At 44.5% G+C, this 18,210-nt stretch overlaps 1 protein-coding gene across 1 annotated transcript in view; it reads right to left on the bottom strand.

The window, feature by feature from the left end:
- The window catches only part of GUCY1A2 (guanylate cyclase 1 soluble subunit alpha 2), a gene marked incomplete at its 5' end in the record, with an annotated part of 250,131 nt that extends 234,232 nt beyond the window's left edge, over window positions 1-15,899 (bottom strand). Inside the window, one exon of the mRNA XM_081155011.1 lies at window positions 15,621-15,899. Within this exon, the coding sequence (XP_081011137.1) occupies window positions 15,621-15,899 (279 nt within the window). The remainder of the gene's footprint in view (window positions 1-15,620) is intronic.
- Window positions 15,900-18,210: the final 2,311 nt, after the last annotated feature.

Below are 18,210 nucleotides of genomic sequence, written 5' to 3'. Positions count from 1 at the left end.
ATTGCAGCTGAACGACAGAACTGCCCAAACGCTTGAGGAGCCAGGAGGCGGCTCCCATACCACAGTTCACAAGCTAGCCCCTTGCAAGCTTCGGACAAATCCCACCCATTCTCCTTCGGCAGAAAAGTCAAGCTTGTACTTTGCAAGCACACTTTCGGGAAAAGAATTTAATTCAGAACAAAAGGAAAGACTGGTTTCCTTTGAAACGTATTTATAATGGCAGTAAGTTAACAACACTCATACACACACACACAAAAGAGAGTCTTCACAGCTTACAAACACTGTCAGGCCCACAAAGCATATATTTACATCCAGAAGAAACAATAGATTTCTCTTCTCCAGGATCCATACTAGACATTCCCTCATATCTGTCTGAACCTTCAAATGGGATTACAATAGTCTGTAAATTTCACTCCTCCCCTCAGTCTTTGTTCCATTACAACACAATCATCTCATTATTGCTCCTTACAATAAATGTCTTTGGAGGCAGATTCCTTTTTAAAGAGGTAAAACACATTTTCATTACTTGTAGCAATTTTTTTTTTTTTTTTTAATTCTCACCCGAGGATATTTTTTTCCATTGCTCTTCAGAGAGAGTGGAAAGAAGAGAGAGAAGCTTCAATGTGAGAGAGACACATCAACTGGCTGCCTCCTGCACATGCCCCGACCCGGGACCCACATCAATTGAGCCTGCAACCGAGGTACATGCCCTTGGCCAGAACCGAACTTGAGACCCTTCAGTCTACAGGCCAATGCTCTAACCCCTGAGCCAAACTGGCCAGGGCTGTAGCAAATTTTTAAGACACAATGAGAGTAATTATGCCGACTCCAGATTTCTATTAGATGCCACTTTAAAATTCAGAATCCAATGGCAGAATTATTTCTCCTCTGCCCTATATAACAGTAGATACATACATACATACATACATACATAGACGACAGATAGATAAATATATTAGATAGATGATAGATTTCAAAATGCTATTAAAATAAACTCAGGTTTATATCTGTAAACACTATGATTAAAAACACAATTTACAAGAACCTCTGCACCCTTTCTTTCCTGAAAAACAAATACATAAATACCTTAAGTTTTACCAAATCAAACATTTGGTAAGACAACATTCAAAAAATCAAGAAACCTCTCATACACAAATTAAACCAATCACACAAGGAGAAATGACTTGGAAGATAGAGTCAGAGAGGCCCATGGCATTGCACTGTAGGAATTTGAACAACAGCATTTCAACAGATATTTTCTTCTTTTGTTCAGGTCTATAGAAACACTGATTTATTACAGGCTCCTCACTAGTGCAGTGACAGGTTCTTCTTAAATTTACCATTGGGAAAACGAATTTTTCCTCCAAAAGTCCTTGCTTCCCTTTAGGAAGACTTTAAGCAAGAGGATGGAAGAAAGATAACATCTTTCTGAAATATCATTCCCAAAATGTTTGCAACAGTATCACAAGAAAAAAAATGGGAGAAGGGAGGGATGATAAGTATTTTCCCCATATAACTTAGACATCTCAAATTCCTGGCACAGAAAAGGCCAGCAACAAATATCTGTTTCAGGAACTAATGTTGAATTTTTAGAAAACATTGTTAGATCATGTAGAAAAAAGGTGTTCTTTCCCCCTACTATGTAACATAAATTGACTGGTGTAGCCAATTACAGGGGTATTTAAGGAAAATCCAGCATTTTTTGTTTTTAATTCGGCAGATGACTACAGCCATTTTCTGCTCCATAGACCTTGCATTCTGGCTCAGCGCATGGTAAAGTCAACCATGCACGGTGGGCAGAGAGTAAATATATGAGGAAGGAATAAAAATAACAAAGGACATAATGATTGTCTACTTTTGTAGATTCTGTTTTGTCTGTTTTGTTTTTGTTACTATTGTTGATTTTATTTTTCTAAAGTGCATTTGTACTTATCACCTTATTTGTTTCTTACAATATTTGTATAGTAGAGTTAGAATAAATATCTTTATATTCACTCTAAATTTACTCATTTAACAAACAATTTTAATCAACTATTATGTGCCAGGTACCAGTAGACTTGACATGTGCAGTAAATAAAATAGATACAAATCTTTGCTTAATAAAATTAAGTACAGTTTACCCAGAAAAGGAAAGGCAGAGCGCCAAGAAGCTACATTTGATTGTGTATGTCCTGCTTGGCCTTACTTTACCTTCCACACCACCTTCGACTGTGTAAAATATATTTCATATAACAGCAAAGTAGAGTCCTAGCCACTCAGCTCCTAATGCCTCCAAGTTCCCCCCATTAGTGACCTTTCCATCTGCGTCAAAAGCACTCTAACACTAAAGAAAGTCATGCCGCACAGGAGAGTGTGAGAACGGGGGTTATATCTTTAAAATACAGATCTCAAATGACCTTTCAAACTGAAGCTCAGTAAGTTAGTAATACAAGCACAAGTCAAAAACAGTTCCCTCCACATGGCATTCAATTTATAAAGTCCTATCTTCAGGAGGATAAGAGAAAATACGGAGCTTTTAGACGGATGGGACAATCTAAAAGCTACCTATAGTGGACTACACAAATGAGATATGCACATTTTATAATGTGAATATAAAATTTTTAGAGGATAAATGAGTGAATCTCTGGCCTCACTTGACCTCCACGGTTGGCGCAGCTACTGCGGTTAAGACAGACTTAGAGAAACCTGGACAGCACGGCAACTTAAGTTTCATATTCATGAGCTACACAAAATTACTGGCCAATCACTGAGTTATAGGGATAAAACTGAGACAAGGCTGTAATAAATTAGGTGTAAATAAACCCAAAATCTGACAGCTGCTTTGCCCTATACTCCTATTATGCCTTAAGGCATTCTCCCTGGATGTAGAGAGAGCAGTATCTTCGCTCTTGGCAAAGGAGCTAAATGAATGCCTCCGGATAACCCTATCCTTTCCCAAAGCCCACTCATCTCATCCATCTCCAACGTCGCTGACTACTCTGTTACCTTCCAACAATCTCCGCCTCGTTAATAAACCTGGATGGGGCCTCAGAGGACCTGCCAACTATTTCTCTTTACTTTTATTGCCAAACGTCTTGGATGAGAAATTTATGCCCAACATATCCTTTGCTCACTCGTCATGTATACCCTCTGTAAACCTTGTGAAATAGGTTTCTATCTCAGATGCAGAATTGGCATTGCTTTTCTGAGGCCACCAGCAACCTCATTCATGCTGGATTCGAACTACCACCCTTAAATGGTCATCATTCTTTCCCAAATATCAACCACTACAGCCCTTGCTCCCAGCTGCTCCCCAGCCACCTCCCACCCCCACAAACCAACCAACCAAGAAGCATCCTGTCACCTACATTCTTCTGGTTCTCTGTGTATATTGCTTCTCAGTTCTCTACTGTTCTTACTTTTTTCTCTTTGACTCAAAGAGCTTGTCAATTTTTAAGCTTTTAGTTATTACACCCATGAGCTCCAATCCCAAATCTTCAACAGTCCATTTACTGAGTAATTGCTACAATGTGACGGGCATTGTGCCCAGGCTGGTGATCTAGTAATACTAAGCCCTCAAAGAGCTCACAGTCCAGAGCTGGCCACGTGCACCTAAATTCAAAAATCCAAATCCAAGATTATCATTATATTTCTTCCAAATGCAGGCTTCTCAGTGCTGCCTTCTACACTTTTATTGATGTCATGACAGTTCTCAAAATCACTACCACAGCTTGGGTTCCCTGAGAAGGAGACTCTGAGACGATTAGCATGCAGAAAGCTTATCAGGAAATGTCTTGGGATCCATACCCATGAAAGAGTATTGAAGGAAGCAGAATTGGAAAGAGAGACGTTGAACTGTGATGCAGTCTCAGTGGGGGCCCCAGATGACACGACATGAAGTTCTAACTTCGGACTTGGCTGAATTAGGGCTTGTGGACAAGCCTTCACATCCCCATGCTGATCAGTGACCGGGATGGGGCATGACCTTGGGCAAGGCAGCTCTCTTCAGTCCAGGCACTACAGCTAAGGGCCGGACAGTTGAGGGGGACAGCCAATAGCACTCCTAGCATCTAGGTGAAGAAGTCCTTCATTCCTAAAGGGGCATCTAGGCATTACATCACAATGTCCACCACACTCACGGGGTTTGAAATATATAATATAGTAGAAGGAATACAGAGATTGGAGCTAAACAAACCAACATTCTAACCTTATCTCTATTACTAATTAGCTGTGATCATAGCAAGTTATTCAACTTCTCTGAATCTATCATAAAATTATACTGAAAATCCAATGACACATATTATGGAAACACTAAATGCTGGGTCCATAGTACTTGCCTAACATACGTTATTTTTCCTTCTCCCACCCTACACATTTTTTTGTGTGTGTTTTAACTATGCTTTTCCTTTCCAAGCGCTAAGATTTATCTCAAAATGACACTAATTCATTCAATCAATAAAGATGTATTAAGAACCTACCTCAAGCCAGGACTAGTCTAGGCACTGAGAAGACCACTGTGAGCAACCCAGACAAGGTCCTGCTCTTGCAGAGCTTAAATTACAGTGAGGAAAGACAGGAAATACATAAGTAAACTAGTAAATAAACAGGTAGCTTCTGACGGTCAGTGCTACCATGGGAATTAACAGTGATGTGAGGAAATTGATTGGTGGGGGAGGGCTACTGTGTGACGAGGTGACACTGAGCAAAGGGCCACTAAAACTGGAAAACTGGAACAAGGGGGCATTTCTGACATGGGAGATGGGACAAAAGTCCTGAGGCAAGATGACACTTGCCTGGAATGTGCCAGGAGTGTACAGTAGAACTCAGAGCGGAGGTCAGAGCGTCAGGAGGCGAAGTCAGAGAGGTAGGCTGTTGACACCTTGAGACCATGGTCAAGCATAATTCCTGCACTACTGTTGTGGCTGTTTAATGGAATGCCATGTAGAGCACTGGGTGCCTTGCCTGGTACATGGTAAGGGCTGGATAAATCAACGCTGGTATCCTCCTATCATCATCATCATCATGACAGCTTCACTGGTCTTTTTATGTACAGATCCTTCCTTTATCCACATGTCCTCCACATCATGCCAAATAAGGAAAAGTCGAGATAGGATGAGGGGGAGAGGCAGAGGGAGGGTGAAACCAACCGTTGGGCACATCATTTGCTAATTTTTAAAATGTGATTTTACGCTTTTTAAATCCAAAAGGATCGTATCAAATTTCTGTTTGAATGACCCAGCTTATGAGTGTTTAATGCATACGATGGAGTGAATGCTGAATAGATTAGTAAATCTTCATTTGCTAAATAAATGCTGTCTGAACGGATGAATGTGAGCAGTGACTGAGTGAATAGATAAGTAACCAGTATGATCACATTTGTTTTTAAGGTTTCTGGGAGGGAATTTTTGGGAGATTTTATAATCCTAAAATGTGGTACATCCAAAAATGTTGAAAATATTTTCCATAAAAAGCGTTAGAGTGCTAAACAAGAATTACTTAAAAAGAAATATTTGGAAGTTTCGCCAGAGACTGTGGCTGGAGATAACCAAGGATCAGGAGATACGATAACCGATATGCAGATCTGTAAGATAACTGATAAGAAGGGGTTAGAGAAAGGCATCAAAATTAATTAATCATTTACTGCATTCCAAATGCTGTGTTATGTAGTATACTTTTAATCTTCATAACTCTAAATTATTTCCTGTATTTTATAGATAAGAAACTGAGCCTCAGAGAGGCTTATCCAAGAATGCAAAAGATAACACAGGAGTTAGTGTCTGACTCCAAAGCCCGATATTCTCCCAGAGTGCAGAGAGAGAAGGAATTGTGACCAATGCCTTGGACCTCAAGGAATTAGCATAGCAGCACAATGAAGAAATTAATAATAGTAAACACAATGTCTTCAATTCACTGTTCACATTTTATTACATATTTACGCTGAGTGAGAGATTAGTATTATTATATATGACTTCAGAGATGGGAAGCAAAGCCAGAAAAGTTATTTCCCCAAAGTCAAATTAAAACAAAAATCAGAATGCATTTATTGAATTGCAGCATCTGCCCCCATCCTGCACACACACACATACACATACACACACAAACGCTAATGCAATTTTCAAGAAAACAAGACAAGCACATTAACCAAATAATGCACAGATCTCTAAAAGTTTTGTTGTTGTTGTTTTGAAGCTTTTTGTTAAAATCCACTCCTAATTTGCCTACCTTAACCTAACAGACTCCCTGGTAGAGTATTAGTAATCGAGTATGCATATTAACTCCCAAACCACAGAACCATTTAGCTCCTCAGTGTTTCTATGTAGAAGAAATTTCCTGCTAGGAAGCGTTTGATTATCTAAAACACTCCACTTACCAGGATGTCCACACATCTATAGCACAGTGATATTTAAGACTTATAATAATGATACTGTGTCACTGAAACACACAGGAGAGTCTTTGGGATATTCAAAGACTGATTAACAAAATGAAAAGTGCTTAACTCTTAAGTGTGTTTTATTGAATTTCATCTACTCACAAATTGATATTGCACATGCGATAGGTTACTTTGTCAGAATGTCTGATTCACCAGAACTGCTTTTTACCATTTTGGAAAAGAAAATATCAGCTGTGCTCTCCAACACAATAGGAAATTTTGGGGGTAGGCACGCATTAATCAAATCCCATAGGCTCTCTTGTGTTCAGGAAGCAATGTACTATCAAGTCTGAGCCAAAGAAACCTCATTGTGTAAAAACTAAGGCCCATAAATAATGCACTGAATAATATAACTGAATACCCTTATATTTTTCAAGGAATAGTTCTGATTTTAAAAACATAATGTAAATATTAATCAAGAACTTAGCACTGAGTTTCTCAAAAACTGACTAGTTACCAGTTATCGGTTCTGGTTTGGTGGAAGGGGGGTGGCTGGGGAATCAATCAGCTACTCTAAGAGAATTAACTGAATAATGTAAGAGTAAGGCCCAGATGTATATTAAATATAGGAAGGCTAGAAAAATGCCTTTGAATGTTACAGTCCGCCTCATTTGACATTCACTCTCACTACTTCCCAAGACATAATCCTCCAGTCCAATGGATTTCCCCCAACACTTCAAGTTCAAATTAACGTACAGGCCTTTAAATATACAATGAATACCTTCACCACTCTATGCCTCTCCAAGTCATACCAATCCTCTCCATTTAGTCTACAAATTCATTATCTCCAACCTCAGCTGGGCCCTCAAAAATACCCAATAATACTTCTACCTGTTCCTGGTCACTTTTCCTCCCCATTTCTTAAACAAACAATTTCTAATGTGATCCCTCTCCCCAAGGACTCTAGCCCTCCAGTACCATTATTGTCAACAATGATTACCGTAGGGTAGATATGTGGATGTGCTCATTTGAGGAGGTTTTAATTTAATAGAACAATAACATAAGATTTCTTATACATGGAAACAATAATGAACAAAACATCACGGTAGAGATTCCATCTCTGTATCTTAGTATTCTATGGGGGAAGCCGCAGTGACAGACAACAGAATGGATCTCTCCGTGTGTGTCTGTGTGGGTCTGTGCACAAAACAAATCAGAAACACCATTTTCCCCCAATATTAAGTTGAAGGGTTCATGCACAAAGAAGCATAGGCATAAAGCAACAAGGAATGAAAGCATGTTTTTGAACATTTTTATTTCCTCCAATGGGCATTAACAAATAGAGCACAGTGATTGGAAATGGAGTAAAGCGGACTTCAAGGGCTTGCAATTAAGGTAACACCAGGTCTTCCACACAGCTTCCCCTTGACAGATTGGTTCTAGAGTTCTCTGCAAATGCAAATTCTTTAAGTGTCGACTCACCATTTATTTGGAGAGTTCAACTTATCCACTGAATGAGAGAATACCTGGCTAAGGCTGTATCAACAAGTGGTAGGATATTTCAGCAAGGTTTGATAGGTAGTTCTATACATCTAACATCTGAACCTCCTACTGCTTCCTTTCTAGGAAAAATAAAATGTTTCCTGGCATCCAAATCTGTTTCTTTCTCCTTTCGTCTTTAAAAAAAAACATTTTCATAGGCATGTGAACAAGTCATTGCTCCAAAATGAACCAGTAGATGGAGCAATGAAGAAATGTCGTGTCACCCAGCTGGTGTGGCTAAGTGGTTGAGCATCAACCCATGAACCTGGAGATCACGGTTCGATTCCTGGTCAGGGCACATGCCCGGGTTTCAGGCTCAATCCCCAGTAGGGGGTGTGCAGGAGGCAGCCGATCAATGACTCTCTCATCATTGATTTTCTCTCTCTCTCCCCCTCTCCCTTCCTCTTTCTGAAATCAATAAAGATATTTAAAAAAAAAAAAAGGTCTTACTCCTTTCAAAAAAAAAGAAAAAGAAATGTTGTGTCAATCTCACTCTGAAAAACACAAAAGCTGATGGTCCCATCACACTGACCCTCGCAACAACCCTTCTCCCTTCTCTCCCTTCCTCCACATTCCTGAATTGTTCGTTTATTTGAAAGGGGCCATAGCAGGCTTAGCAATGACATGAGACACTGAACATAAACTTATGGGAACTAACAAAGCATCCTCAGGAAAAATGGCCACAGAATCCACAAATAATTACAACTACAAATCATGACACCTCAAACTCCTCTATCACACAACCAAGAAGATTATTTGGAACACAAAGGATATAACCGTAGGATGTGGCTTAAAGTTACCACCTTTATTCTGCAAAAATTAATGCAAAAATTCACCTGTATATATTCACCTCTAAGGAACCGCATCCAAGATCATTCTTTCCAAAACATCAGTCTGCAGAGCTCACTGAGTCTAGATCAGTGATCCCGAAGGTGAGGAATCCAGTCACCCTGAGGCACAACTTTGGTGTGCCTAGCAATCACCTGGAGTTTTGTTTAAAATATAAAGTCCAGATCTCTCCCCAGAGCTATCAAAGCAGACCCGCTGAGGGGGAGGCCTAAGAGTCTACATTCTAACCATTTTAGGCTAGTGGTTTGATAACCACTAGCCTAAATAAAGAACTGTTTAATAAGTCAAGCCTGCATTAGGAAGTGATTTTATCACTTTTCTTTTTGTAAGAATGTTCACTCTTTCTCAACTCCCCACAACAGCCCCGCAATCTCCAGCCTTCAGAGATATTTCCAGCTCCCCTACTTCCTAACTCACTCCAGGCTGGAATTTTCAACTTTATGAGGTGCTCTGAGCTTCCAGCATGTAATTCTAAATCTTCAGCTTCTGTCCTGAAGTGATATTTGAGGAGCAAGACTATGTCATTCCACCTCCCGGAGGCGCATTTTCGGCAACAGTAGCCCACTTGCTGACAAACATTTCTCTCTCATCTGAGAGAAGATTGTGCAGAAAATATAAGGAGACTGGAGGAGATTGGAGGAGAGTCATTCCATGCACCTAACTTCTTAAAATATAAACGGGCCACCTATCCAGGAACAGGACCTGCCCCACCTGCTCTCCTGTAGCACAGCTTCATGCTGAAGTTTTGCTTTAAACAGCAGGTGTAAGAAAATTCAAACAGGTTTGCATGCTTGAATGCATCTCTCACAGAGTGGATATAACATCTAAATATGTTGCTTGACAGAACCAAATAGAGCACAAAAAACATCAGACATCAAAGAAATAATGTAATTAGATGATTAAACAAAAACATCCATTCGTCTATTCTGAGCATGTTATTGAACAGCCATTAGGAACTGTGCTAAATATGACATAAACATGAGTGTGTTGAGGTTAGAGTCAGGATTTAAAAATAGGAACTTTGCACTAGCTGGTTTGGCTCAGTGGTTAGAGAGTCAGCCCATGAACTGAAGGGTGTCGGGTTCAATTTTGGTCAAGGGCACCTATCTCAGTTGTGGTTTGATCCCCAGCCCTGGTTAGGATACGTGTGGTAGACAACCAGTCGATTTGTCTCTCTCACATCAGTGTTTCTCTCTCCCTCTCTTTCTCTCTCTGAAAAGCAATGGAAAAAATATCCTTTTGTGAGGATTAAAAAAAACGAAAAAAAGAACTTTAAAGTTTGAGCTACAATACTGGCTCATGTATCAAACAAGGGCCTAGAAAGAAAACCTAGTCACCAGACAGCAAATACCAAATATCCTCCCTGCTTATGCCGCTTCGTATGTATTTTTTTCTAGATGTGTGTGAAGTTCCAAAAGGCACCATTCTACCTTCTCGCTAACTTATGGTGAACAAGACATACATCTGGAAATAATGCATTTATTTTACCATTATAGTCAATAAAATATGTGTTCTTTTTTTAATTTACCATAAGCTCCATAAGATAGAAGCAACAAGACAAAACAAAGGTGAATGAAAAGAGTAATGAAGATACAGAGGGGAAAAGACATAATAGCACTCAAGCACGCTTCCCACACGGCTCAGAGTCCTTCAAGGTAGACAGATTATGCACTAAAAAGAAATATGTAATCACTCATCACCTCTACCTACTAACTGATAATCATGGATATTATTTCCCATTGTCAAAATTTAGCTTCAAATTGAAGATCTAACAATTGAGCTGGTAGCCAAACAAGAATAGAGGGCTGTACACAAAACATAAATGCCATTAGCTGGGTAGCTGCTGCATCTCACCATCTAAACCTTTGAACACATGTACAAATTAGTTTGCATGCAATGAATGGAGAACACTTGAAATACTCAGGCAAATGAAATAAGCCATTTCTCTTTCACCTATCTAATTTTTTTCTAATTTAAAAGTAATCTGTTGTGAAATACCTACATTCTACCAAATATATATGTCCTTGTTGTCTTATAAAATTTATAAAAGTGGTTTTCATTTTGTTACATAGCCCTCTGCAGTGGGATAGAAATGTCTGAATCCGCAGTGATTACATAGGCTTGTGTACACACACGAGTCATAGCCAGGCAGCCAAAAAGGGACTCCAGTTTTAATTTTTTAAATGGATTAGCTGGGCAATGCCAACAAAATAAACTCCTTATCACTTATTTTCTTTCTTAGGTACATGGCATCAGTTAACCTATGAACTCTTTCATAAGGTTACTAGCAAGTAAATTATTGAGAGGAAAAAAGTTAGATCATTTGGAGGCATTCAAATTTGGTTGAAATGAATGGATCTCAGCCCAAAACTATCATGTATTGAGTTCGAGGAGTTTTAAAAGAACATTGCTCCTCTCTCAAACCAAATCCACAGGATTGTTATTATTCCTATTTCACGAAATAGGAAACTGAGGCTCTAAGAAGATAAGAGTTGGTTTTCCCAGGGTCTCACATTTAGGAAGGGGTTCAGCAGGGAGTTATTCAAACCACGACTCAAACTCTGAGCCGTTGCTCTTTCAACTCTGCCACTTTATTTTTCCATGATTAGGGATGAGGTAGAGAAAAGCAATAAATGGCCATTAAATTCTTATTTCAGATTATAGTGTCTACTTTTTACAAATGTGAAAACATTAAACTACTGGACTACATTTTCTTTAATTTTCCAGTTGGAATGAATACATTTTCTCTAATTTCTTAATTGTAATCAATCTGTTACTCAGAACTTTGTTAGCTAAGTTGAGCCCATATTGTAAAAACTGCAATTAAGATACAGAAATTTATCAACTATCCCACCCACAAATATATTTTATATATTTTTTATTATTTACATGCTAGTTACACTCACATGCCCAAGTTTTTTCAAAAAATAGTTTACACATGTCAGAGAGCTCACTGTATTTCATATCAGGGGGGACTAAATGTGTATTTTTTTACGCCCTTTCACTTTTTCATAAGCTTGTATCAATATAGTACCTTTCACAAAATAATGAAACCATTTTTGCTTTTTTGTACTTGAATCCAGACTTCCCTTCATATTTTTCTTTCCTCACTGTTCTCTCATTTTCTTGGGCTCTTTTCCAGGTCAGTAGCTTTCCTCCCCTTACTTGTCACCCTTCCACAGTTCTGTCACTTTTCTTCCTGCCATCCTGCTCTCCGTAGCTTCTGAAGTCTTCAAAGCCACCTGCAATGTTGTAACAGCGAGCTGTCCTCTGACAAGAAGACTAGGGAAGCCTGGTCCTTGAGAACCTCCTGGAACATCTTCAGTGACAGGCTGACTCTAACAAACCTCAAGCCGATGTCAGAGTGACAGGGTTCTAAGCAACTCTCATTTATAAGAATAAAATAGAAATAAATGGGTTACTAAACTCACCCTTGATGTATAACCCCCAGCTGTTTCTCCATATGTGTTCCCAAGTAAATTATTTTAAGTAAATAACATAATAAGTGATTTATGCACCTTCAGCCAGGACTTTGGGGTTGTTTGTATTATTTCGGCTGCACTCCACAGATTCACAGTAAACAAAACTACCCAAAGTAGATGACAAGTAAAACTTATCCTACACATTCACATGACAAATGGAGATCTTGGGATTTCCCTCATACAGTTTCACTCAAATAAAGATTGTAATTAAAGAAGTCACATGAGGTCAAAGACTGGGAATTTTTTTTTTCTGGCTATTGTATTCCAGTGCTTCGCACAATACTTGCCACACAGAAAGTCTTCCAATTCTTTTAATAGTTGAGTGGAATAAATATGAATAAATATGACTTTGATGCCCTTACTTAAGAAAGTAATCTACTTCCTTTCAAGTTTTAAAAGTCATATGTGCTTATTTTTCATTCATATGCCATTATGGCAGTGTATCAAAAGCTTGGTAATACATTATATGTCTCCATAGACTCCCAGAATAAGTAGGGACCCTAAGTATAATGCCTTACAAATGAGAAGGGTCCTAGAGAATTAAAATAATATGAACAGAGATATAGAAATGTTTAGTTGTCCAAGGCACAAGGAATGAGAACCAGGTCTCCTGAATTCTGGAATTTTTTTCAATTTCATCAATTCAATTTACTTTTATTATTAAAATGCTATAATATGCTATAATCTTTATATCCAACATCAATGTATATAAAAACACTTTTAAAATATCAAAACCCAGAGTTTGAATATCCTGTTGATCAAATAACTAGTTTAACTACTTGGTAATATCCTAGTACTTATTAAATTCATTTCCATTCCCCTACTTGCAAATTATTATAAATGAAGAATAAATCTCCAGCAATTGAGACAACATTCCACGATGAGGCCACCAAGAAGAAGAGAGCTTCCATAGCAAACAGAGTTCCTCCTGAAGCCTATTGTGACGAATGCAGGAAAGCTCACAACAATCAAAACCACCAGAAAATCCCATCTAAGAATGCCCTGGTAATGGCTATTCTCAGAGGGTTTTTTGTTGTTTTTAAGTCACTCGGCTCTAATAAAAGACAGGACATAATAAGTCCCTGCAAGTGTTTTCAGAGAAGTTTGGAATCCTGACAATGTAGGAGAATGAATCTTCTAGAGCTTTTTGAAGCAATGTTCTAGTTTACCAAATAAAAGGAAACTGGAGGGTGGGGGGGGGGGGACACAGAAACAAGTCTCTGCTTTGAAATATAACCTCTGTTTTCTACATGTTCTTAAGTCTATTGGTGGTGTGGTTAGCCACTGAGATTGATTTATACATGCACTATGATGCTGAAAATGTTCACACTATGTTCACCAGTATGTTCTCAGCATTCCAGCTGACGGATCTTTTTCAGAATGGAAAAGACTTACAGCATGGAAAGTACATAGAGCTGTTGCATTTATTAGATGATGACCATAATGACTTTCAAATTTCTTACCCTAAAAACCATTACCTGGGTACATTCCTCTTATCCAGCAAAATGCCAGAGTCACTCAAATTTGACTTATAAAAGTAACAATCAGAGAGTATTTCCTCTCTCTTGTTCTGGTAGTAAGTGCCTGGGTTCTGTTTATTTTATCTATTCCTCACAGAAGTTGCTGAGGACAGTGTTAGGTTAAATTAGCATTACCAGAGGCACTGCCGTTACGTTTTCAGAAATTTGTAAAGTCTGATTCCTAGGCAAAAGGAAAATTCCAGGGTTATACCAGATAATTGCCCCAAACTAATCATTATCCTCAGTGAAATAACTTTATTCAGATATGAATCTGTTGCACTAAAGAATTAGTATATTGCATAAACGTTGCTTCAGACACTGACACAAAACTACAGAAGCACAGGATTACTGGACTCCTTTATTAAAGACTTATGCTCACCAACTTGCAACATCAAATAGTTCCTAAAATTACGCTTCCTGGGAAATATTTACAGTAAAGAGGAGCAAACAGTGGCCAACCCATTCTGAGTTTTGTTTCCTACGTTATCAATGCAAAAAGTGGCACAAAGGTAAACCGAAGGGAAAATATACAAGGAAAGGAAAATGACCGAAGAGTAGCATTATCGTTAAAAGAAAAGGCCATGCCCCATTAACGCGAGGGCCACCAGGATATTTGCAGGACCGGCATCAGTACCAGTCCCTCAGGATCCCACTCCTTCTCAGGTCCCTCCGACCATCCATTGCAAGAATCCTTTCAAAAGGAGACTCAAGAGAAGCCAAACAAGATCAAAGTTCAGATTCATTCTGGAAACTTCAAAGAAGTAGAAGTCCCAAGAGTGAGTATGTAAAAGTGCTGTCAAGAGGTGAAGTCCTTGTATCCAAGGTCAGGGTGGGAATAAAAGGTGGGTGGGGGGTTTGACACCGCATCTCCTTCCGATTCTGTCTGCAGTGGTGTGGACTGGTTAGAAACAGAGGTCATACAGCCAGGGAAAGACTACAGCACAGGCCTGGCATTCCTGCAAACGGCCCACCCAAGGGTGCTGAGATGCCTGAGCAGGGCTGAGCAGAGTGCTCTGGAAGGATGCCTGGAGCCAGGGGGGCCTGGCTCACACCTGGAACTGCTGATACCTCATGCTGGACCGAGCACCAGCCTGGAGCGCTGGGAAGGCATGTGCTCACTCAACAGATATTTATGAAGGTCTTACTGTAAGGAAGGCTCGGCAAAGGGGAGCGAGAGAGCACTGAAGAATTCAGGGGAAACAGGGTGGAAGCTTGAGGCACGCGGGCAACAAAGACCAGAGAGGTTAAGAAAACCAGACACCAGGGTTGCCCAAAAAAGGTTGGGCCGATCGTGCCCAGCGGATAAGCCAAAACGCTGCGGGATGGGGAGAGAAGAGATCAGGGGACTTTGTTTCTGTTGTTCGTTTGTTTCATCAGAAGGCAGCTCAACAAGTATCTGACAGCAGAAGAGGGACGCAGCACAGAAGGCAGGTCGCCTGTGGAGTTCAGAGATGTCACAGGAGGTCGCGCTAAGACCAAGAGTGGGGGGCGGGGGAAGGAGAGAGAGGAAGTTTCCTGGACGGGATAGGGGCCCCTGGGGGGAACAGAGGTGAAAGGCAGGGACGCGGGAACTGTCACACGCGGTGCCCGGGAAGTTTGGGGCGAGAAAACAGGTGGGCGAGCAGGAGCGCGGGGCGGCCGGGCGACGCGGGGTGAAAGCGGGGCGGGCAGGGCGGCCCCGGGTCAGGACACCCCGGGGCCGCGAAGTCTTACTCGGAGCGGGCCCCACACCGCCGTCCCCGGGGCGCGCGGCGGGGGCCCGAGGCCGGGCGGCGGAGGCCGGGCCGCCCCCCAGCGGCGGGCTGCGCGCCCCTCTCCCGGCGCCAACTTTCCCGACCCGCGCTCCCCCGACGCGCCGGCCCTCCGCGCCCCGCTCACCGAGGGTGCCGTCAGCCGGCTGATGCTCTCGCCCAGCGAGTCCAGGTTGACCCGCCGGCGGCGCTGCGCCCTCCTGGCCCCGGCGGAGGCGGCGGCGGCGGCGGCGGCGGCGGCCGGGGCGGCGGCGGCGGCGCGGGGCTCGGGCTGCCCGGGCGGGCTGCGGCTGCCGTTCCAGCAGAGCCGGGACATGGGGCACTCCGCCTCGTCCTCGGGGCTGGTCTCCAGGTAGTCGGAGCCCAGGGAGCTGAAGGACTCGGACGAAATCTTCCTTCGAGACATGCTGCCGGCGGCGCGGCGGCGGCCGAGGCGGCGGCGGCCGGGACGCGGGCGGCGGCGGGCGCGGGAGCCGGACCCGCGGCTTCAGGCGCGTCGGGGCCGCGGGGCGCGGCGACCGCGCTCAGCCGGGAGGGAGTCTCCGGAGCCGCGGAGCCCCCGCAGCCCGCTGCTCATGGCGGGAACTTGGGCGCCGCCGCACCGCGGGCCCGCGCTCGGCAGCGGCGCCGGGCTGGGCTGGGGGCCGCCGCCGCCTCCGCCGCTGCTCGCGCGGCGCCGCCTCAGCGCCCGCCCCGGCGCAGGGCCGTGCGCCGCGCTCCGCCCGCGGGAGGCCTCGAGTGTGCGGCCGCGCGGCGGGAGGGCTGCGGCCCGTGCGGTCGGGAGGCGCCGGCTCGCCGCCCGCGCGCGTCTCGCCCCCCTTCCCGCTCCGCTCCCGCCTCTCGCCTCGCCGCGCGCCTCCCTCCGCCTCCCTTTATCCACCCCCCCCCCAGCTCTCCCTCCGCCTGGATCACGTGTCCGCGTCCTACTCATTGGGAGTCTCTGCCTCGCCTGTCGCCGCGTTTCAGGAGCAACGAGGACACTTGGTTGCCGCCCTCCGCGCGCCCACCCCCCGCGCCCCCTCCGAGGAGCGCGGCAGAGCTCGGATCGGACCGAAGGGCCCGAACCCCAGACGCCCTGCCCCTCGCCCGCCAAAGAGCGGCCCCGGCGGGCGCTGAAAGGAGGGGATCCTCCTGGGAAAGCCTGAGAGCGCGAAGGGGGGGAGTGGGGAGGGGGGGCTAGGGTCCATGCTTGTCCTTTACCCGCCCTCCTCCGACTTTATTTAGGAAGTTCTGAGGCTCCGGGGAAAGGCCGACCGGTCCCGGCCACCCTTTCCAGAGACGCTTCCAGGAGGAGGGAAGGGGCAGCGTGTTGGCACCTCTCCTGCTGAAGCGGCTCGTGGGGACGAGTGTCCTCCGCCTCGAGCGGCCGCGTGGGCTCGGGGCGAGCGCAGCGCCAGGGGCACGGAACGAGGACGGCCCTGAGGGAGAGCGCAGTGGCCGGGAGGGCGCCGTGGCCGGGAGGGCGCCGTGGCCCGGAGGGCGCCGTGGCCCGGAGAGCGCCGTGGCCCGGAGAGCGCCGTGGCCGGGAGAGCGCCGTGGCCGGGAGAGCGCCGTGGCCGGGAGAGCGCCGTGGCGGGGAGAGCGCAGTGGCCCGGAGAGCGCCGTGGCGGGGAGAGCGCAGTGGCCCGGAGAGCGCGGTGGCCGGGCGGCCGCCCAGCTGTGCGCGCGGGCGGGCGCCGGCTCCGCTCGGGTGCTGGACAGCTCCGCTCGCACCTGCGGCCGCGGCGTCGCGCACGGGGGCGGCCGGCTCTGCAGACTCGGCTGCCTCGGACCCGGTTGCGGGGGGAAGCCGGGGAGTGATCCCAGGCCCCTCGTTCTCCAGGTTCCTAGCGCCAAATATACGCTGTGTTTGCAGCCGCCGCCCGGAAAGCTACGGGAGTGGGAGGGAAGCTTCCCGACCCCAGGACAGACCGCCGCAGCCCCCGCGGGGAGTTTGCGGGGAGCTGCCTGGTGGCGAGCCGGGCCCGTGGCCAGCCCGCAGCCGCCGCGCCCCTCGCCGCGCCCGCTGTAGCCCCAGCAAAGCCCAGGCTGGCTCTGACTCGGGGAAGGGGCGGGTGAGGGCCCTGAAGAGAGGCCCCAGGCTGCGCTCCCCTCCCACCTTCCCCTCCCCCGAAAGAAAAGTTCAGGGGCTCTGGCTCCCTGGTGACCCTGAGGCCAAAGCGGTTTGTTTTGTTTTAAGGGCTGGTCCTTCCAAGGTGAAGGCAGATGGGTTTGTGGATTGTGTTTATTTACGGAGGGAAACAAACAAACACACACACACACAACAAAAAACAACCCCACAAACCTGTGCTCTTACCTCAACTCTAATTTGCTTTTAACTATAAATCTTCCCAATTGTTTATGAGGGCCCAAATAAATATAAATGTTGTTGGGAATTTCTTTTTATAGTCTGGAAAAAATCCACTCAAATGGATCCAAAGACATGCCTGATTCTCAGATTCTAAATAGGCGTTAAAGATATTAAAAATGTGGCCCAGGGCGGTGTGGCTCAGTTGGTTGGAGCGCTGTCCCCTACACTAAAAGGTTGTTCAGTTCCCAGTCAGGGCACACACCTAGGCTGCAGGTTCATCCCTGGTCCAGGAGCCTATGGGAGGCAACCAATCCATGTATCTCCCTCTCCCTTCCTCTCTAAAATCAATAAACATATCCTCAGGTGAGGACTGGAAAAAAATCTCTTTTAAAAAGACATTAAAAATGTGTACTATCACTCACATGAT

The sequence above is a fragment of the Miniopterus schreibersii genome (assembly GCF_964146895.1).
Source record: "Miniopterus schreibersii genome assembly, chromosome: 12".
Classification (NCBI taxonomy): Eukaryota; Metazoa; Chordata; class Mammalia; order Chiroptera; family Miniopteridae; genus Miniopterus; species Miniopterus schreibersii.
Note: the sequence above shows the minus strand (reverse complement) of the source record. Positions and strands in the feature narration are given on the sequence as shown.